This window comes from Protopterus annectens, chromosome 5.part0 (assembly GCF_019279795.1).
Source record: "Protopterus annectens isolate FY-2018-M chromosome 5.part0, PAN1.0, whole genome shotgun sequence".
In the NCBI taxonomy this organism is placed as follows: domain Eukaryota; kingdom Metazoa; phylum Chordata; order Ceratodontiformes; family Protopteridae; genus Protopterus; species Protopterus annectens.
The window spans coordinates 625,969,924-625,993,196 of record NC_056735.1 but is presented as its reverse complement, the minus strand read 5'-3'; the positions used below and the strand labels follow the sequence as shown (position 1 = coordinate 625,993,196).

Genomic DNA, 23,273 nt, shown 5'->3' with positions numbered 1-23,273 from the left:
ATAAATTCTAACATAGAGTTTATATAACTTTGGGAAAAGGGTGCAGTTTTTCAGTGAGTATGTGCAAAGCTGGTGTTAGAATAATTAAGTTGCAAAGGAATGAATGGAGTACAGCCTTCCACATGGGGTTACTGATGGTGCCCTGCTGAAAACATGCTGTGTGTTTACTTTGATTACATTTTGGCTTATTCATGGTTTTGTCATATTTTTTTCATTGTTCTGTAATTCAGTCTAATGAGTACACGAGTTTTGTGCAAGAAGTGACCAGCACTCTTTGCTATTGTACCAAAAATAATCTCCTTGCCTTCTGTTTAACAATACTTACCTTATAGCTTTAGGACACCTTAGGAAACCTTGTAAACTGCAATAGCCCTGCTACGTTCGCCCTCGCTGCGCTCGGGCTCTCTTCGCTCCCCTCCCTACCCCAATTCCCTTCTTCCCCCAGTACCTCTAAATTTATAGTACTATAGCCACTCCCCCACTTTCTAGATCCTATCTGCTTTCATCTGGGATAATTCCTCCCACCCCCATTCTTCTACCTACATTTCAATAGCACCTATTAGCTTTCATCTGGCGTTCTCCCATCCCCCTTCCAGTACCTTTACCTCACCACTCTATCGTCTGGTGTTGCATCACCAGGTAAAATAGTTCCTTAACTCACTAGCTGAATCACAGATAATGATATACTCCTCTTTACTACCCCTCTTGTTCGCACCATACCTCCTTACCTTGTATGAAAACCAGTTTCTCACGGGATTTCAGGTCCCGAAAAGCCATACTATCACCCCAGCTGTAAATCCTCCCACCTTCAACCATACTTGCAGTACCAGGTCCTATCCAACATCTTGTTCACTCTATCAACATCTCAACCCCAGGCACATTAGCTCTAGATCCAAACTAATAAACAAATTCCTGAAGTTCATCACCAAGTATAGACTTAACCTAATACTTGGTGGTGATATTCACCCCAAATGTGGCCCACCCACTTCAGATACACATACCCCCTCTACTTGCAATCTAAGCTACAAACCTACAATTAATAGGCCAACTAATTCTCTCCTGGCATGTCATCTCAATATTAGAAGCATTAATAACAAGGTACATGAATTGCATGCACTTCTGGATGTCCACTCCCCTGAGATTCTCTGTTTATCTGAAACCTGGTTAAAACCTAACACTACAGACAATGAAGTGTTACCACCTGGGTACAACATACACAGGCTGGATCATGCTTCAAGGAGGGGGGGTGGGGTAGCTGTACTCTATAAATCTGAGTTGAATGTCACCATAGGTGTAATACAACCACCTCAGATTAATAACTTGGAGATTCTTGCCACCAAATTGCAACTTAATAAAAATAAATGCATTAATATCATCTGTATGTACATACCCCAAGGTAACAATATATGTACACTTGAAGATATCCTGCACTGGCTGTCATGTCACTACCCCTAAGAAACCCTACTACTTGGAGACTTTAACATAGACTGGGGCACCTGTTCCTCAGAATCCCCAACCACCCATATTAACCTGCATGCATTTACACAAATCATATCCACCCCTACCAGGATAGGTAAACCAAACCAAAAAGAAAGCATACTTGACTGGGTACTCATAAATAGTCACCCCCAATTGTACACCTCTGGTACCCTCCCTGATGGCCTAAGCGATCACCTTCTCACATATGTAATTAAGCAGAAAGCCATTAATTCCCAACAACCCTTACTCAGAAAGGTTAGAAACAATATAAACTTTGACCCTGCCAAATTCCAACAAGAGCTAAACTCATGTAATTGGTCTATTCTAAAACACCTCCCCTTAGAGGAAGCAGTAGCATACTTTAACAACAAATTCTTTGAGATCCTTGATTTGCATGCACCTGTTCGTTCAAAGAGAACAAAGGCAAAAACTGCGACATGGCTTTCTAAAGAGTCTAAACTCAAAATTACCCTTAGAAACAAAGCATGGGCTTTATGGCGTTCTTCTAAAGACCCCCAAGATCACATTAAATACAGGCAGTCCAGGAACGAAACGAAAAAATCCATTTTACAAGACAAAAAACAATACTACTGTAATTTACAGACAGTAAATCAAAATAACCCTCAGAAGTTTTGGGCAGGTTTAAATAATCTACTACATCCTGGACAGACTTCAACCCCAATCCCTGCTGTTACTATTGATAAAACCCCTGAAGATGTTTCTGACAGTGTTAACCGATTCTTTACTGAGACAATTCAAGCCCTAGCTAGCCAACTACCTCCTAGCTCCCCTGGTCCTGAAAGTAGCACCCCTAGAAACTACTCGCATTCAGCTTCCAACCAGTCGCCACTTCACTTATCCGTACCTTGATCAAAAAATTAAAACCCACTACACTTTCTGCTGATCAATCCCTGCCGAGTACCTACAAAAATCAGCTGATGTTATTGCTTACCCCATCTCAATACTAATCAATCGAACCATAGTAGAAGCTAAAATTCCCACCATCTGGAAAATATCCTATGTAATCTCACTTCACAAAGGAGGCAGCTCTACTGAATTCTCCAATTTTAGGCCAATAGCTATACTCTCTCCACTTGCAAAGATTATGGAAAAATGTATTCATAGACAACTCGTGCACTACCTAATCCAGAATCACCTTATGGCAGACACTCAGCATGGCTTCCGTCCTCATCACAGCACTACTTCAGCCCTCCTAGCCTTTACCAACACCATAAACCATAATCACAACAATAATTATATATCCTCAGCCCTCTTCTTGGATCTTTCCAAGGCATTCAATATGGATGATCACCAACTTTTAATCCACACCCTGCAAACATTCTGTCTAGATACTAGAGCCCTTCAGTGGTTTCAGTCCTACCTGAATGGTCAACAGCAGGCTGTCCTCTGGCAGAACAAACTCTCTAACCTTCTACCTAACACCCTTGGAGTACCACAGTGCTCTATACTAGGGCCCTTGCTGTTCTCCATCTTCATTAACGACCTTTATACTGTCATCCCAAAAGTCAGCTGTATCCAATATGCTGATGACTTTACTCTGATTTGCTCAGCCACATATCCAGTAGAGTTATGGTCAGCTACCCAGACCACCTTTAATACAATAGAAAACTGGCTTTCTGAACATCATCTTATCCTAAATCCCAAAAACACTAAAATGCTGTTATTTTCACCAACATGTAGGTCTACCGCTTTCACCTTTACCATAAATTCAAATGATGGCACAATAATCTCCCCTGACCCCTCTACAAAACTATTAGGTGTCATCATAGATAATAATCTAAAATTTGACCTACATGTTAACCAAACTATCAAAACCATCAATAAAAAACTAGGGTCACTTTACAGAATCAAAGCCTTCCTAACCCCTCCAGCTAAAATTGCCATAGCTCGCTCTCACCTTCTTTCAACCCTTCTGTATGCATCCCCTCTACTCTCAAATTTAAACAAGACTGTCCTTAACTCAAGTTGCTACAACCACATTGCCAGGTTTGCCACTGGGCTGCCATTTAGGACACATCATTGCATCAATCTAAACCAGCTTGGGTGGCTTGAACTACCCAGCCTAATCCAGTATAACCAACTGATTATGGCCTATAAAATCCTCTATAAATCCGGACAATACACCTGCACTTAAAAGTATTATCACCCCCTATAACAATCCTAGACCGCTTCGATCATCTAACAAACTACTAATTCAGACTAGCAATTAATAACACAGCCGCTGACTCCCTCTTTGCAAACTCTGTAAGTAGATCCTGGAACTTTCTTCCAGCTGATATTACCTTACTTTCCACCTTAGGTCAATTTAAAACTAGACTCAAACATTTGTCACTTAACTGGCTATAGAACCAAAGAATTGCCAGCAGATAAATAGGATCCAATGAATGATTTATTACAATAAAAATACCATCATGTCAGACCGGTTTCGGCTGGCAAAAAATAACACAGCCTTCTTTAGTGATGATTAACTGGCTATGTCACTGTATCAAGCCTGGCTAAATCTCTCTAGAATGTGTAAAAATCTATTAACCATCTTACTGTGTAATTTAATTTAATCCTGATTTATGCTCGGGATTAACTCTAACCTGTGGAACTTGTTTAACTTGCTTACTTATGTAATCTCTGTAAATAGTCTGTTTGTAATATGTAATGCTGGTATTATGTAATGTTGTATCTGGTTACCCTTGGAGCTTTTCTCCCCGGGCCTCCGCTGAAAATGGACATGCATCCAGTTGGACTATCCCGGCCAACAAATGTAAATTAAAAAAATAAAAATAAATAAATTTTCTCTTTTTAGGAATGATTCTTTCTCAGTCTTTCCCATGGAGCTCAGAAAATATCATTTGCGTGTTTTTTTATCCCAATGTATGCATATGTTTGGCTTTTTAGAAACAAAAATCAGCTCCCAAAAGTTCTCCATGCTTTACAAACTCACTCTTTTCTATCCTGGCCTTCCGTCGTCCATTCTAGCATTTCTTTCTTCTCTATATTTATGCTTTATAACCCCATCCAAACAAGAACATTGCCTTGAAATTAGTCTCAAGTAAGTGATTATAGAGCAAAATAGTCTGTGGTATGTGAATCCAGAGTTCCATTTTTTCATTCCATCTAAACATTACTCTTCTTGAATGTAAAACGTACTGTGGAAATAGATAAGTAAAGGAAACACGATATATGGATGAAGGTTGTATGAAGATGTATAAGACAGTATGTCATTTTCATGAAGCTTACAAATCCATGCTGTTGAATAGAAATGCAGAAGACTGTTCTACTTGACAGTACGGAAAAACAATGTAAAAACTTTATTTTTGGAGTAAAAGTATTACACATTTATACAAGCTTAAATACATAGCTGTTTTCAGTCTGTGGGTAGGAGAAAATTCAAATAATTGCTGATTATATTATGCAGAAAGTTATAAATAAAATTTGTATTACAGTGCAAACATTATGTTATAAAATTAATGCTAGTATGTTATCTAGAAGTGCATGGTTAAAACTTGTCTCACAGTACTTGTTTCTCCAGTTTGGTTCTTTTCTAGAGTACCTTCTGCACAGAGTCTGTACTTCTTCCTTGTGTCTACATGGATTTTCATTAGGTGCTCTGATTTCTTTACATATTTCAAAGTTGTGCCGTAGGTGAAGTGCATATGTGTGCATATCAAGGGTGTGTGTGTGTGGCCATCCTATGATGGATTGGTATCCTATTCAGTTTAGTTTCTGTGCCTTGTGCCAGTGAGTTCTGGGGAATAGGCTGTCGCTCTGCCTGCAGTCTGAAACTTGATAATCGGAAAACAAATGAATGAATCAATCATCCAGTCAGTAAAAAGTCATTCAAATTGGATATGCTTAAAGTGTGTACCACTGGACCACTGTAGTATTGTTTTTTTTTTTAATTTTTAATGTTGATAATAATTTGAAACTAATTAATCTCTGAAGTGCAGCCATGCTGCATTATGCATATAGATCAAGAAAAACACCATATCTTAGAAGCAACGCGAATATTGATTGCTGAAGTCAGTTACAGTCGTAATTAGCCTTTATTCAACACTTGATGTTTCATGTAACTGTAAAAGATGTCTTGGATTGTTGACTCTTTATTGTGTTAGCTTTTACTTTTTCCCATGCAGATGGTTTTCAGTCATTATTATCATCAACCACTCCCTTTTTCCAGTTTTGTACATGTGATCAGGGTGTCATATCAACTGTCACTGTGTGTCTCTCTTTCTCTATTCAGTGCCACTCTCCTGCCTTCTTCAATACTCATGCCTAACTGTTGCAAGTCTTCTCTCACATGATCCATCTACCTCTTTGCTGGATGCTCTCATTTCTTCTTGCCTTCTTCCTGTCTGTCCAGAATCTTCTTCACCAGATTCTCAACTGCTTTTCTGCAAACGTGCCTGAAGCACTGTAATCTGTTCTCTTTGACCTTTTCTACAATTGGAAATACTTTGGCTTCTGCTCTTATATCCTCATTTCTTCACCTGTCCCACAGTGTCATCCTATCACCCATCTCAGGCACTTCATCTCCATCACCTCTAGCGTCCTCAACTGCTCTGCCTTTACTACCCAGGTTTTTCTACCATGCAGTAGTACTCGTCACTTCACTGTCTTGTACACCTTTTCATCTTTTTTGGCATTCTTCTGCCATATACTACACCTGACACTCTGTAACACAGGAATGCCCAAATCAGTTTTCCTGGGACTTGTCATGTGGTTTCTCTGAGTCTAGGAATGCTTAGTTGGACACTTTCCTCATCTCTAGCTTCTTCTCAACTATCTGTCTTACTGCAAACATCGGGTCAGTTGTGCTACATCCTGATCTGAATCCAAACTGTTCATCTCCCATCTTACTTTCTACTACTCTATGTATTTGTTTATCAATCCCCTTCTCCAGAACTTTCATGCAATGTGACAGGATTTTGATAACTCTGTACTGCCCACAGTTGTTAATGTCCCCATTGTTCGTGACACAATGCTGTTTAATACTGTTTCTCAAGTTGAATGCCTGAGAATTAAAGGAAACACTTTTTTTCCTTCATTTTCTATTTTCTCTCAGTTTCTTTGGATTCAGAGTTAGTATGTTTAGAGCTAAGGGGTTATGAGTAGAGCCTTCAGTGTGGGCCGTACAGGGGAGGTGTAATGCAAAGATGCTATCTAATAAGTTTTGTACACTGGTTTTCTTGTAATATTGTACTTTTACATTGTTATTATTTTTAAATATTTCACATATGATCTTTCAAGTCCTGAATAAGAGCAAGATTATTCATTTGTGACCTACACTATACACGATATGTGAGAGATCACCGTGCAGCGAGAGAGATTATTTTTTGTACAGTGATCTTTTACATTTTTAAATTGATTTATTTTGTTCAGTTGTTAACTGAATAAACCTACTAAACTCATTTGCCTCCTTTCAAGGGTAACCTGGAAGCACTGTCTAGTTAAGTGACTATAGTCGGACTTGAGCAAATGGAGACAAATGGACTCAAACCTAGGACTGCCCTTAGGAAAGCTAAACATAGTTTTTGCTTACCCACTGTCTGTTGGCTGCCGCAGGGATCATGTCAGATAACAGTAACCCATGCAGTTTGCAAAAATAACTAATATCTTATTACCCCCTGGTGCAAGGCATGGTATCTGCTTGTTCTGCCTGTGTCCTGGGTTGTCCAGGTGAAGAAAGACTGAGACACTGCAGACCTTTTATCCTGTCCCAGTTGGAGGATATGTGTTACAGTTGGTTGCTTGGGTGTCAAATAATAGAGATCAGGCAGCACGAATAAGTGACACACTGTGTCTGATGCCTGACAGTTGTCAGAGTGGGAGTGCGCTTAAGCAGGTTGCATGCCCTCGTCACATGACTCATTTTACTGTGCTTCAACTACGATTGAGCATTGAGCCAGCACAGAAAAAGCATCAGCCATTCATATATGTGACTATGCCAACTTTGCTCCACCTATGTCTGGATACCCACCTTTTTAAGAAGTTATATGTTGCAGCCATCTAGGGTGTAATGCTAGGCTGCAGGACAGAATGCCAGTTTGCATGGGGAAACAATAAATACAGTGTAGCTCCAGTACAGAAAATTCTTTTTACCTGCTGCCATTATTTTGTTAGTATATTATAGTAATTATTGCTGATCAGTATCCTGTCAGTCTAAATAAATAGTTGTTTTGATATAGCAGTGGGCTTTTCCATTATTGCTATTATGTTTACTTTAAGCTTTTCTTGATGTCTTTATTTGAAAACTGCTGTAAAAATGATACAGCAAGTCATTTCACTGTGAAAACTAACATTTTTTGAGAAAAAGGCTGATAAAAGAAGGAGCAAAGTGTGGATGTATAATGTTTAGAGGAAGCTTTGTGCAGATATTTTGATACTTAGTCTGTTTTATTGTTTTTTTTTTCAGCTCCAACAAAAGCAGCAAGATATAGAAGACATGACAAATGCAATTTTTAAAGGTGCTTTTCTACAGAGATACAGGTAATAATTGTAATGGCATTGTTATTTCATAAACGTACTTTGTACTTGAAATTCTGCTGTATGTTCCATTGATAAGACATTGTGAGATACTTGATTTTTACTATTTTATATGCCGTGGTGGTACGGCGATAGCATTGTTACCTCACAGCAAGAGGTTCTCCCGTTCGATTCTCTGCGTGGTTTGGGAGTGCCTTCTGTGTGATGTCTGCATGTCCTCCCAGCGGTTGGGTAGCATTCGAAAGACATACGTGTGTAAATGGGCGTGCCTTCATTGAAGGTTGGGCGTCGAGCTGGCACCTCGGTGATTCGTAAAAAAATCTACTGCCAATCATTAGCGGACCAGAGTTCCACTGTGGTGACCCCTTACTGGGAAAGAGCCGAAAGACAAACAACAGTGAAATTGTTTTTAGGGAACGAACTAACATTGCATTGATGGCTGTTAAAATTCAGTGGGTGTTATAGAAAGTAAGCATAGCATCTGCTGAATGCCTTCTGTTTTCACAGAGTGTAGTTCAGTCAGAGATTATGGAAAACACTGGACTGCACCAGTGTTTTGCATAGCTCTCAGAACATAACGGCAGTTGCGTAACATCTAGGAGCTGCTGCATATCATCTCATCCACAGCTCTCAACATCTTTGCACAATAAACAAGGACAAAGCTAAAAGTAATGGATAGACAACTGATTATTGTTACTTATATCTCTGTTGACCTCATTATGAAACATGTTCCTCATTTTGAGTCTTTGAAGGTCCATTTTTCTTGCTGTTCCACATTTAAGAGCATGTTACACGTTCAATGTAAAGAATTTCTCTAATTAATGTCACAGTCTGCCGAGAGTGATGCTCAGCAGTAATGAAAATGTAATTTGATCATATTTAGTGGCAGTAACAATTTCAGGCGGTAAGGGAGAACACTGGACTTAGCGTAACCACACCACTCGGTGTTCTGGATTTGCACTTATTGCCATTCATTCATACTGACAAGGTTACTGGGTTTAGTTTCTACACTGTCTGGGTCAGGCAAGTTGTATGATGTGTGCCTGGTCACATGTGATCATGACACAATTTTGACTTAAGAATGCAGAGATGGAACAGTCATACTTGACCTTCTTCCTAATTCTGACTGCCTGCATATCTGCATGTAGTCTTCTTAGAGCGCAGATGCTATGACAGGAAGCAGCTAGCATTTACGTGTTCAGACATTATGACCTGTGATATGCATATTTTTGGTGTGGCATGTATTGATTCCTGTTGAAGTAAATCAGTGCCAGAGGGCGCTGTTACATAAATTGTATTTTATTGAATTTTTTTAGCCATTCTAGACTCCAAAAACATGCTGTTCATTCCACAAGCATAACTCCATCTCATGCTAGCTTATAGTCCCACAAAACATCTGTAGATGTCTTCACAGCGAAACGGGCAAATTAGAATGACACAATCTGTCTAAAACACACATTTCTGTACATACTGGGTACGCTCTAGTTCCTGATAATCAGTATTTTGTTTCCTGCTGAATTGCATTAATGTTCATGTCTCTGTAAATCAGTAAGCTGATAGATTAGTTCAAAGCTTTCTTCCATGTCTATTCAAACTGCTACCTTGTTGTTGCAAATTGTAAATCTTTGAAACAATTTGGACTCTAGTAATATACTTAAATTAAAACTTCTCTCATGTTCTACTTCTGTCACTATTCCTCTTGGATGTGTATACTAACCTGCTTTAATTCATCTTTGTACCTTTAATGATGTGTTCCCTGCACCTCTTTTCTGTGTTTATTCAAAGCCTCTAGTCCCTAAATATCTTTATTGACATTTTTAGCTTTTCATAACTGCAGGAAGTATACCACATCTGGGTGAAGCAAGAGTTGTCTGAGTGAAAAAATAATTTTTATATAATCTACTGATGATGTGTCATTACACACACACGATATATATATATATATATATATATATATATATATATATATATATATATATATATATATATAGTTCGGTGGGTGTGTTCTGTAGTGTACATATAGTCCTCCTTACTTCCTTTACATGCTAACTTATTTGTTCCCTTCTCTCTCCATTCTCCAGTCATAAGGTTTGACACATGGTACATGTTGCCCAAGTACATTATTTTGCATTTTTTTTTTGCATTGAATCTACCTGAATTCCATTTGACCTTTCTTCTTTTATCTTGTTTATGATATGCTTCCTAGGTGGGATCTGTCCATCAGGGGACCTTACTACACACACTTTTAATTCATATACCCCCTTTACTAGAAAGGCTCTGCTGCACTTTGCAGTGAGGGAAAGGTTAGTTTGCTTTTTATTTGTTGTATTACTTTATTGCCTTTTTCTATTTTGAATACTGTGACTTGTTTTATTTTATTTACCTTGTACTTTGCTTGTATTCTGCTTTTAACTGCATATTAAAACTTGAAAAAAGACCACAGCTCTGCCTCTTGTGAATCAGGTAGAAATTTCTTCCCCAGCCTCCCACCTGGTTACTGTAGTGTTCTTAAACACCATGGTCTTTTTAGTTGCCTTACCCTTATGTTAATTTGACCATATGTCTCATTTCCTCTCTGTTTTTACTGGCTTGTGTGAGTAAGCACATAATTATCATTTTGTGAAATCACTCCCCTTCAACTTTTTGAATTTATTGGCCATTCTACTGTATTCCATAGTACCGGAATACAAAAGTGATCACCCCCTTTCAATCTATCTTGCTGTTTTAAAAATAGTGACTCTCCACTAAAACTTAACTTTTTAGACAGGTAAAACTTAAGTTACATACTTTCACATCTAACTCCTCTATTGCACACTGCAGTGTTTAGGATAAACCATTTTTTTCATCTTACCTTTAAGCTTCCCTGTGACTAGCACTTGCTTTAAAACCTGCTGGAAAGCACTAGGACGTTTTAAACTGATACAAGCACTCAACTCTCCTTGTTAATAAGGAGAAATTAATTGTAGGCACTAAACAGCCTATAATTGTGAAGTACCTTGCTAAGGTAAGGGAAAGTAGCTCTTGTACTATACAAAAAAAAGCACCAAACCAGGCTTGTCCAAGGGTCATCTTCCAGTGATTTCCTCTGTCCACCTGGTGAATCTGGGCATACTGGGACAATGCAGCATTTGCCTCATGTACACAGACAACCCTCTCCTCCTACCACTCAATACTATAACCTGTGAGACATGCACTTACATAGCCAAACTGGAAGCAAAGCTCTTTCTACTAAAGACTGTGCTTGACAGTCAAGACGAGAAGGTTAACACCCGCACTACACCTCAAGCAACACATAGCCCTTCTAAACCCACACCACCAACACCCACACATAGCAACACTAAACCCACATTTGTGGAGGCCCTTAACATTAACCTGCCCAAGCAACAAGGACCTCCAAAGCTGAAACGCAAACAAAAAACAGTCACAACCAAAGTGTCACATAGCTCACAACACCAGTGTGCCGCCCAACAACAGCCCCTAAGGCAAGACAATGTATCCAACACTTTAGTCATAGGTGACTCTATAGTCAGGCACACTGATGTCCTACTCACCACGCTGAACAAGGAGAAAATTACAGTCAGCTGCTTGTCGGGTGCCAGGATCCGCCACATAACGCATGCACTCAGGTCACTCCACAGCAAGTACAAATATGATTCTGTCATTGTCCATGTTGAAGTGAATGACTTGAGAAGTACCTCCCTGGACTACATGAAAAGAGACATGGAAGAGCTCCCGGATCATGTGGCCCAGGCAGGTATGACACCTATGAGATCTATAGTCTCAAGTAAAGGGTGGGCTACAGAAGCTGTATCGATCTATGTTGAGAAATGCCTTCATCCAGTTTTAGAGTCATGTGAGACTGTACTTAGGGACACCAAGGCATTTTTGAATTTATTGTATAATAAAATTTTGCATTTAGATAGAACTTATATGTTTGTCACCATGGACGTTACATCATTGCTCACGGTGATACCCAATAATTGGGGCAATGAAAAGATATGCGAACTACTAAATGATACAAATACATACAGTACTGCCAAAATTAATTTGATTTGTGATCTCCTTGAAATTATACTTGAAAACAATGTTTTTGTTTTCAATGAGAACTTCTGTCTACAAAGGGTTGGCGTGGCTGTGGGCACAGCCTGTACAAATAGCTACGCCAACCAAGTACTAGTGGCATGGGAAATGAGTCATCTGTTGCAAGGTAATGAATACCAAAGTAATTTTCTATGGTATACACGTTTTGTAGATGATGCATTTTTGTTATGGGGGGTACTATTGAAGAGTTGGAATAACTGATTGAACATCTACATAGTACCACAGATTTTCTAAGATTTGCATATGAATATTCCTATGAGACCATTGATTTTTTTGTATATTAAGCTATGTAAACCAAGTAATAAACACATTACCACTTCTGTATATAGAAAATCTAGTCGCAGAAACAGCATCCTGCACAAGACAAGTATGCACCCAGGACATGTACGCAAAAATGTCATTAAGGGACAATTTATGAGAGCTAGCTGTCTACACAATACAGCTGAAGACCTAGATACAGCAATGTTGTGTCTTTCGGCTTATCCCGGTTAGGGGTCGCCACAGTGGAACTCCGGTCCGCTAATGCTTGGTAGTGGCTTTTTACATGCCGAGTTACCAGCCCTGACGCACAACCTTCAACAAAGGCACGCCCATTCACGCATGCATCCACACAGAAGACGCTCTAGCTGAGAATCGAACACGACAACGTCTTGCTGTGAGGCGACAACGCTACCGCAGCACCACTACCACGGGTTTATATTAACATTAAAAGATGAGTTCGAAGAAAGAGGTTACAGTGATAAAGATATTAGGAACAGTATTAGGTATGTGTCACAGGAAAGGAAAGACAAAGCCAAACCCTATTTCTTTGGCACTATTAGTATAGAAAATAACACATATAAGAATGATTCTAATATAATTAGGTTTCCAATGACCTATTCTAGTAACATCAGGAGATTTTGCTCAATTTTTGAAAAAAAACTGGAACATCCTAAGGTCAGTCAGTGAACTGGATGGGGTTATTGATGATAGACCACATTATTGTTTTAGTAACAAGAAATCTCTTAAAAGACAACTTTGTTATAAAACAAGGAACAACAGATGCTTAATAAAACCTCAAAGAATTGGCACATTGCCATGCAGGAACTGCATGGCATGTAGCTATCTGTATAGTAAACCTACCTTTTCACACCCCACTTTGAGTTTTGATATAGAAATTAATTTCTATGCAGACTATAAAACACAGCACTTAGTTTACTTCAGTTTTTGCACTAAATGTTTTGTTTCTTACATAGGGAAAACCAATAGATGCCTCAAAGAATGTGTATTAGAACATCTAAGAGATATAACTAACATGAAGGATACTAATGCTCTAGCGAAACGTGTTAACTGAGGACACGCAACATATATTTAATTTTATGGTGCTAGAGATTATTGAACAAAACATTAGAGGGGGTGATATAAACAACAGAGTAGAAGAAATAGAGCAAAAATGGATACTACAACTACAGGCAGATAAACCACCAGGGCTAAATGGTGTAGTTTCACTGAAACACTTCCTGAAAGCTAGGTCTCTGAAACATTGAATTTATTGGTTTAATTATATGACACATTTTTTATTACTAATTTTTGTATACTGTTTTAAAGCTTAGAATTTTTTTAATTGTTATTAATTAATGATGTCATATAGGATGTGATATCTGATTGGTCAGTATTCATTTAAATTTAATTGTTTTATTTGTATGAATGGAGTCTGAAGAAGCGATTAGTTGTAAATCATGAAAGCACTTACTCTTATGTGTTTTATTAAAACTGTTTGAATTCACCGAGCTGTGGTCAGTTCGTTGCTTTATTTTTATTTTAAGTATGACCCTAGCCCTGAGTAGCATTCTGCCTTTGCCCAAAATGATACCACAGTATAAGGACAAAATGATTGACTTCAACAATTGGCTAAGCTTCTGGTGTCATTCAAAGGGGATCCAGTATCTCTTTGCCTGGGACGACATGATCGACAGACCACAATGCTTTACCCCTATAGTGCCTTTTTTAGGCAAAGTTCAAAGGACAAAGCCACCACCATAACAGGTACAAGCATGCAAAATCTGAAGGTAATTCTACTCAATGCTAGAAGTCTAAACCTCAAAATGCACTCTCTTGAGGCACTCCTAAAAATGGAGAACATTGATATCTGTGCAATAACCATGACCTGGTTCAAGGCTCCAGAGAGCACCCCTGCAATACCAGAATACAACTCTTACCACACATTTCGGCCACCAAACCAGGACTGAAACACTAAAGGTGGAGGAGTGTCCATATTCACCAAGGATATTCTCAACACCAGGCTAGTTGCACAATACAATGCATCTGAAATTCTCCAGGTGCAACTAACACTAGATAAGACTGCAATCCAAATTGTAGCTTGCTACAGATCCCCCACCATGCCCCAAGATTCTCACTACACCTTTCTAAACATACTGGAAAATATTAAGATACAACCAAACCACCCTAATACTGGGTGATTTCAACTACCCTGCCATTAACTGGTAAAACTACTCGTGTACCAACACCTTTGCCCAGCGGTTCTTGGAATTCATAAATTTCAATGCTCGGATCAACTAATCCTTAGTCCCACCAGGGACTTCCTAGACCTGGTCATTACCAACATAGGAAATTGATCCTCCACACCTATGGTCACCCCCTCGTTGGTCAGGTCTGACCAGAAGCTAATCACCCTTGATTTCCACAGCCCACCACCACCCCCCAGTAAAGAAACCTCCGTAAAAAACTTCTCCAAAGCCAACTTCATACTACTCAAGTCAGAAGTGACAAACTTCATGACACCCATTCAGACGGTAACTGAAAGTTCGACTGCTGAATCCTACACTAAGGCACTCTATGAGCACATCCACTCGTGCATGAATCGTGCCATCCCCACTAGAACCAAGATGCTCTCCTCCAAGAAAAAGAAGCCAATCTGGTGGTCCCTTGCCATAAACAAACCTTACAACAAAAGGAAGAAACTGTTGCAGAAAAGAGGAAAATCCCAGGATGCAAAAAACTCCCTTACCAGCCTCAGTAAGAAGCTGAAATCCCTCATAAAATCCTCCAAAGCTAGTTACGAAAATAAAATTGCCAGAGATTCGAAAGACAACCACAAGGCATTCTATAGTTATGTCAAGAATCTAAGTGGCAATGCTCAGATCTGCTCTGAACTACAACAGAATGGCATTAAATACACTGATCCCAAGGATATTGCCAATATACTGGCAGATCAATTCAGTGCAAACTTCCCTCCTTTCTCACCTCCTAAAGGGCCCATCTCAATACTGAAAAATTGCCAAATTCCAGTAATAACGGACGCACAGGAAAAAAAAAACACACTCTCCAAAGCTGAGAATACAGCATCCATGGGACCAGATGACATCCCAGGCTGTATACTACATGAACTATAAAATGAACTGGCACCTCACCTAAGTGTCATTTTTAATCATAGCCTCACTTGAGGCCTCGTGCCCACTGAGTGGCGCACAGATGCAGTTATCCCACTCCACAAGGGGGGATCCACCTTGGAATCCAGGAACGCCCCATCAGTCTGACGAGCCTGATCTGCAAGCCCATGTAACATATTATCATGGAACTTATAAGCAAAGACAATGGGAACCTTCAAACACTGGACCCCATGCAGTTTGGGTTCGTGAAGGGCAGATCTTGTCTCTTGAACCTGATTGACTTCTTTGAATCGGTCTCCAGAGCTGTGGACAAGGGTAAGGTGGTCCACACAGCCTATCTGGACATCGCCAAGGCCTTCGACACCATCCCCCACTCTGGAATCATAGATAAACTTACGAAGCTGGACATTAATCCCTATGTCACTCGATGGGTTGCCAACTGGCTTACTGACAAAACCCACATTGTAAACGTAGCTGACTCCAAATCCAACTCCAGACAAGTGACAAAAGGAGTACCTCTGGGTTTAGTCCTGGGGCTGCTCTTGTTTGGCATCTACTTCTCTGAAGTACAGGCCAACACTAAGGGACTCTGGCTAACAACGTTTGCAGATGACTGCAAATTGGGAGCCATTATTGAATCCCCAAATTATGTTGATATTCTACAAAAGGGCCTTACAGAAACAGATGCTTGGTGCTAGAGCCATGGGCTCAAGCTCAATGCCAAGAAATGTATAGTTATGCCCTTTGGAAAAAAACTTGTACCCATAAATTACCACATGGGTGGCCATACACTAAACACTGAAAGTGTGATAAGAGACTTAGGGACACAGGTGAACAGTGGTCTCACCTTTGATAACCACATCGCCACAACAGTCAGGAAATCCTTCTATGTGGCACACCTCATCACTAAGGGCTTTTCATCCAGAAAAAAGGAGGTCATTGTCCCACTGTACTCATCCCTCATTAGACCCATTATAGAATACAACACCCTGTTTGATATGTACCTCTCAAGACATCTGCAACAACTAGAAAGGCCGTAGAAATACCTCACTAAAAGAATCACAGGCCTAAAGCAGATGCCCTATGCTGACTGTCTAAAAAAAACTCCACCTATACTCTGTCGCATATCGTCTACTCAGAGGCGATCTCTGCTTAACATACAAGGCCATGCCAAACCCAGAGCTGTTGGATATGCTACACTTAAAGAAATCCTAATCCCTCAGAGTCACATGCTCCAGGGATCTAAACCTGGTCATCTCAATGAACAAAACATGCTGGAGGGATAGGTTCCTGACCCAGAGACTCCCCATAGCCTGGAATAGACTGCCCATACATGATGAGCAGAGTGCCTCTTTGGCCGTCTTCAAAAGGAACTCTGATGATTGGATGGGAGATAGGAAATTATGGGAGATAGGAAATTCACCCCAGGGATCACGTTGGTTGCCCTGCTAGACAGGGGTCCAGGGAATTAAATACTGTGGGAAGAAATATCCAGGGAATTGTTATGGCTAGGCTTATATAGGCCATAGGACTGATAATCTAGTACCAGCCTATGAACTTATTAATATCGTGTGGTACATTTGAGGCTAACCATGGTCCATTTCTCTGGAAGACGTTTCCTTAAATTTAAACCTTAGCGTCCTCAGGATTGCTGATGTTCAGTGACATACTCTGAGGTTGGCTGTAGTAATCATAGATATTAAATGTAGCTGTATCATTCCTGTAGACCTCAGGAAAGGCAAATATTTTAGTGGATCCAGCGTTTCACAAAGCTATTGAATTCATATCACTTTTTTGGAAAGTATTGAGTATAAAATACTAGCATGATGGGTATTTGGGATGGCACAGTTACAAGCAAAAAAAGTGCAATCAGAAAGAGTTGAAAAACTTTTTTTTTCCAAACAGTAAACTCTTGTGCACCCCCATATATTGTCATTCCAGGAATACTGCATCTTCAAGAAAGAGCTATTACTGACAACGAGGTGAAACATATTTCTCACTCTTTGGGATAGAAACTTGGAGAAGGTAAAATGTATCACATTTTAGCATGAATAACATGCTAATGAATAACATAACAGTATAATGAGTAGCATGCAGTAAACTAATGCTTTGAGCAGCTGTGCTAGAGGAACTTTGATATAAGATATTACAACTCGAGCAAGTCACTGTGAGAATTATACAGTAGTCCTCTGAATATATATTAAGCTTACAAAGCCTCACTTCTTAGCTTTCTCTTTTTACATGCAAGATAGGTTGTGTAACCTCCTTTGCACCGTCTCCAAACACTTAACGTCTACTGCATTGTAAGCAAAAAAGCCCACTCTGTACTCCAGTATAGAGCTTATAATATTTTTATATAAATCCAGCAAAAGTACACTACTCCTAGAAGCAGCTTTTCACAATCCCTAGACATTTGCTAACTGTTATAGTTCCATACCCTTTAAAGTCAAAATCATCAGCCATCAAAATGCCCCATATCTACATGGAAGTCACTAACTGATACCAATGTTTTGTCAGGTCATTCATCAGAATTGGAACATATTACAGTCAGACCATAAACTGGGACGGGTCATTCAGAATAGATGCCATTTTGGTTTTAGAAGAGGCAAGACAGTGGGGTCACATTTAAATCATTACAAACAGAGGCTGAACAAGGTCAGGGCCTTGACACAGTTTACACTGACAGGGGAGGCCGTTACTGGATGTTTTCCATGCGGTCACTTGTGTGCATTGTAACAAAATCAAGAAAATCAAGAGTTTTAGTACTCTGAATACAAGCAGGGTTTATGGTATTAATTTGTTTGTTAATTACTCCTCAGACTGGGTGGTATATCTTGCCACGTGTTCCTTGGGGCGTTTTGTGTGGGTCAAATCTCTAAGGTGTTTAAATTTCAGGTCAGCCAACATTTAAGTGATATCAAGCATAACAGGATTACAAATGCCTTATATAAACATTCTGTAATACACTCATCTGCTACTTACAGATGTACTATTATAGACATTATCTCAGGCAAGAGGAACAACCCTATTGGTTGGCATACTATATTGGATAATAAAGAGAAGAAGTGGATAGTTAGACTCGGGAGATTATTCCCACCTGGACTTAATGGATTATTATGATTAACCTATGGGATGCTTGGTTGTTAATTGTGATTAGTATTTATAGTTGAAATGGTGACTACTTTATTGACACTGAACAAGGCTTTAGTTTAGTAGCTGAAACTGGTTATTTAATGTCTTGCTTTATTTAAATAAAGTATCACGTTGTTTTATCTTACCCTCGATGTGCTGGCTATGACTTTTTTGAATAGTACATGGTTTTGCCCTGCATTGCCGTACCTGCAGGTTCTGCTATTTGGTTTGTTCTGGAGCCAGCGTTTCACAAAGTTAGTGAATTCATATCACTTTTTGGGAAAGTATTGAGTACAATCACAGTTACAAGCAAAAGAAGTGCAATCAAAAAGAGCTAGAAAAACTTTTTTTTTTTTCCAAACACTAAACTCTTGTGCACCCCCATGTGGGTGGTTTAACCGTCACACCTCCTTATTTATTATCGTCATTCCAGGAATACTGCATCTTCAAGAAAGAGCTATTATTGACAACAAGGTGAAAAATATTTCTCACTCTTTGCGGGTAGAAACTTGGAAAAGGTAAAATGTATCACATTTTGAGCTTTTGGCTATTAATTCTTTATTAAATAAGGAATAGGCCACTGTGGTGCAGCGATTAACGTTGCTGCCTCACAGCAAGAGGTTCTTTGATTCGATTCTCGGCTGGGGTGCCTTCTGTGCGGAGTCTGCATGTCCTCCCTGTGGTCGCGTGGGTTTCCTCTGGGTGCTCCGATTTCCTCCCACATCCTAAAGACATGCTGTAGGTGGATTGGACACTGTAAATTGGCCCTAGGTGTGAGTGTGTGCGTTTGTGTGCCTTCTGTGGAAGGTTGGGCGCCAGGCTGGCAACTTGACACCATAAAACTCCACTGCCAATCATGAGCAGACAGGTGATCCGCTGTGGCAACCCCTAACCGGGAAAAGCCAGAAGAAGAAGAAGAAGATACAGTAAACTAATGCTTTGAGCAGCTGTACTAGAGGAACTTTGATATAAGATATTACAACTTGAGCAAGTCACTGTGAGAAGTATACAGTAGTCCTCTGAATATAAATTAAGCTGACAAAGCCTCACTTTTTAGCTTTCCCTTTTTACATGCAAAATAGGTTGTGTAACCTCCTTTGCACTGTCTCAAAACACTTAGTCTACTGTATTGTAAGCAAAAAAGCCCAGTATAGAGCTTATAATATTTTTATATAAAGCCAGCAAAAGTGCACTACTCCTAGAAGCAGCTTTTCACAATCCCTAGACATTTGCTAACTGTTATAGTTCCATACCCTTTAAAGTCAAAATCATCAGCCTTCAAAATACCCCATATCTACATGGAAGTCACTAACTGATACCAATGTTTAGGCCATATTGGTAATCACATTTTTTTTTTTTTATAAAATACATGATACACTACTTCTTGCAGATGAAGAACAGCTTATTAGTGCCAACCCAAATACCAAACTCGTCTATGTATATTAGTGTAGTAGACTGATCCGTTATATTAAGAACCAAAAACACAAGACCCCAAACCATGGCAAACACCAGGAAGATAAGGAATCAAACAACGTCCAGATAAAATTTCATTGTGCAAATTTAATGTAAAACTCCAACAAAAAGGTGGGGATTGAGCAGCAAATTAATTATTTAAAACAAATTCTCAAGTAACTTCATCAGAACAGTTGAAAACGATGTCGTCCAATCCTTAAATTGATATATACAGTCACATGATTGAAATTGCATGATTTAAAAACAGCTTACATAAGCTCTAAAGTTAATATCACAAAAAAAATATGTAATATTCGCCATAAAAGATGTAAAAGATTTAATTTTATGTAACTTTTGCACATGTATAAAATGTTTGTAAATGTCATCACTTAAGTCAATGGCGTGTGCCCCATCAGTGTAAAACACCAACAATATCAAAAAGTTTGCAATATTGCTGCTCAGACCCCCTTATTTTTTGGAATTTTATATTAAACTTGCACATTGAACTTTGTTTTTGGTTATACTTATGGATCCGTTTTCCAGGAGTTTCTGTACTGATCCATATTGTTAGTCATAAAACCTGCAGTTTTGGTGTCATGTCAAAGTAGCTGTCCAACGACACTCACTGTTTATGGGAATGGTGGACATGAGAACATGGAATCAAAATGATCCCAGAGGAGCACTTCTTTAAACATTTTCCTCTTAAGTATGCAAAGCTACCTAATCAGGAATGACTCAAATCCTAACTTCTGCAACAACAGCAATATGGATCTATACAAAACTCAGTCAAAAAAATGACCTCAGCTGGAATATTTGTACTATCAGCTTGTGTCACCTCAAAATAGAAGTGAGGTTACTAGCATAGGTTGTAACACATCTCCATATTTCAATGTCAAACATTGTTCAAAGCATTTTTATTCATATGTCACTTGCTTTCCTCTTTTATTTTTCTACCATGTTTCTGTTCCTGATTATGTAATTGTAAATCTAAGTGTTAGTCTTTGTACTGTTGTCCTCAAAGTCACTGATCTTTATACTGTTTTGTACTGTGGAGCTTTTCTTCCAGGACCTCCACTGAAAAGAAGTCTTGTAGGACTCAGTGAGACTGTTCCGGTAAACAAATGCATTAAATAAAAAAATAAACATATTTCTTTTTTAATCTTGTTTATTTCTCTTTTGTGGTGTATGTATTGTCAAAAGGCAGTTAACATGTTTATGTAAATAATTGAAGTTATGCTTTCAGTTTAGTCCCCTAAAATGTTTTCTTGCCAAAGTTTTAAAGTAAGTAAACTGTCTCTTCCCAGATGTACATGTTTATAGTGTATTTTTTTTATTGTTGCTTACTTAGGAAAGGAGAAACTCCCTTAGTGAAACTGTTACATGATCCCACTCTTTCACATCATCATCTTCTGATCAAACAGAATTTGTTAGAATTCAGCTCAACTAAATAGGGATCAGTCAACCAACTTGTGGATATATATATTAAGAATCTTACTTTTGCTATTTTTGAAGGAATATAGATACTAGGCTACTGTCGGTGTTTTGGCCAGTCTATAAGGGAACTCCTTAACCCATCCCTTGCTCACCACACCAGTTAAATAATAAACCTAGGTTCACTTTGTTATTTTCTGATGAAGTTCAACTGAAAACTTTACAGTGAGCAAAAGCACTCATAATGTGATTTAAATGAATAAAAGACTGATCAAAACACTGAGAATAACCTAGCATCTATATTCCTTCCAAAATAGGAAACGTGTCTTATGTTTTTAAATAGTTGTTTGTACTTTTGTGCTAGTTGTGTTATGAAGACATATATATATATATATATATATATATATATATAGTATATAAATATATATATATATATATATATATATATATATATATATATATATATATATATATGTGTGTGTGTGTGTGTGTATTTTTATGCAGTTAACATCAGTGAAATTAAAAAAAAAAACATTTCCGTAAAAAAAAAAAAAAAAAAACCCCTAAACCAGTAAAAAAAAAGCCAGTGTATTTCTATGTCTATTAACTCTGATGTCACGGAACACTGAAAATAATGAGAAAATTCCATAACTTGAATTTTCGAGATGTCAAGTCTTAATTGTACATATTTCAGGGAAACAGGAATTAACAAAACATAGGGCCAGATTCCAAAAGGTGCATCTATAAACAGGCTTACACCGGGGACCAGATTCCACAAGACCTTCTCTTAGCCTGCTCTCAGTGTAACTTACACAGAGACAAAGTCGTTTTGAATCTGGGCCATAAACTATGATTTCTTTCTCAAAGAAATGGACCAATTACCCAAGAGCTTATATGTATGCGTATACAGACATATACATACATATTTATTATATACTTGCATATGTGGCAAAATGTCAGTCATTTGCCAATGTTGAACTGCAGCGTCACTTTTTATCAACAGCTGCTTTGATTGAATAGTGTGTAGGAAAAGGTTTTGTTTGCAGGGTGATTGCCCTTATGCACTGATTTTGCAGCCATGGAGTTAGTATATCTAAATAAGGTAGTATGCAGAAAAGCCCTCACTTGTTTTTTTATTGAAGTATGTGTTCATAGGTCATATGTGTGTACTATGCTAATGGCCCTGGAGCCTATATAAGCCTAGCCCAAGAAGATTCCCTGGCATCATGCTGCCCAAAGTTAGTTCCCAGTGCCCCAGTAAAGCAAGACCACTGAAGTGATCCCCGAGGTGAACTTCCTATTGCCCACCCACTTGTCAAGATTTCTCTTAAAGAGGGCCAGTGAAGTGCTCTTCTTGACGTGAATGGGAAGTTTGTTCCAGAATATGGGAAGTCTCTGGGTTAGAAACCTGTCCCTCCAGCATGTTGTGTTTATTGTGGTAATGAGGTTAAGGTCCCTGGAGCGTGTGCTATGGAGGGACTGAGATTTCTTTAGGTGTAGCATATCTAGCAGTTCTGGGTCAGACATGGCTTTGTAGGTCAAGCAGAGATCGCCTCTAAGTAGACGATAAGAGAGAGTATAGCTGGAGTTTTTTGAGTCTGTCCGTATAGAGCATGTGTCTGAGGCCCTCTTAGTGAGGTTTTTTTTGTGGCCTTTCCAGATGTTGTAGGTGTCTAGTGAGGTACATACCAAATGGGGCATTGTATTCTATAATAGGTCTAATGAGGGATGAGTAGAGAGGGATTATGACCTTTTTCTTCCTGGATGAGAAACTTTTTGTAATGAGATGTG

At 38.9% G+C, this 23,273-nt stretch overlaps 1 protein-coding gene across 3 annotated transcripts in view; it reads left to right on the top strand.

Annotated features, from left to right (window-relative positions):
• The window catches only part of LOC122802711 (cohesin subunit SA-2-like), a 1,740,876-nt gene that overhangs the window by 472,849 nt on the left and 1,244,754 nt on the right, over positions 1-23,273 (top strand). For all 3 annotated transcript variants that reach the window (XM_044072465.1, XM_044072464.1, XM_044072463.1), the window contains exon 10: positions 7,907-7,980. In XM_044072465.1, coding sequence (XP_043928400.1) covers positions 7,907-7,980 — 74 coding nt within the window. The remainder of the gene's footprint in view (positions 1-7,906; positions 7,981-23,273) is intronic.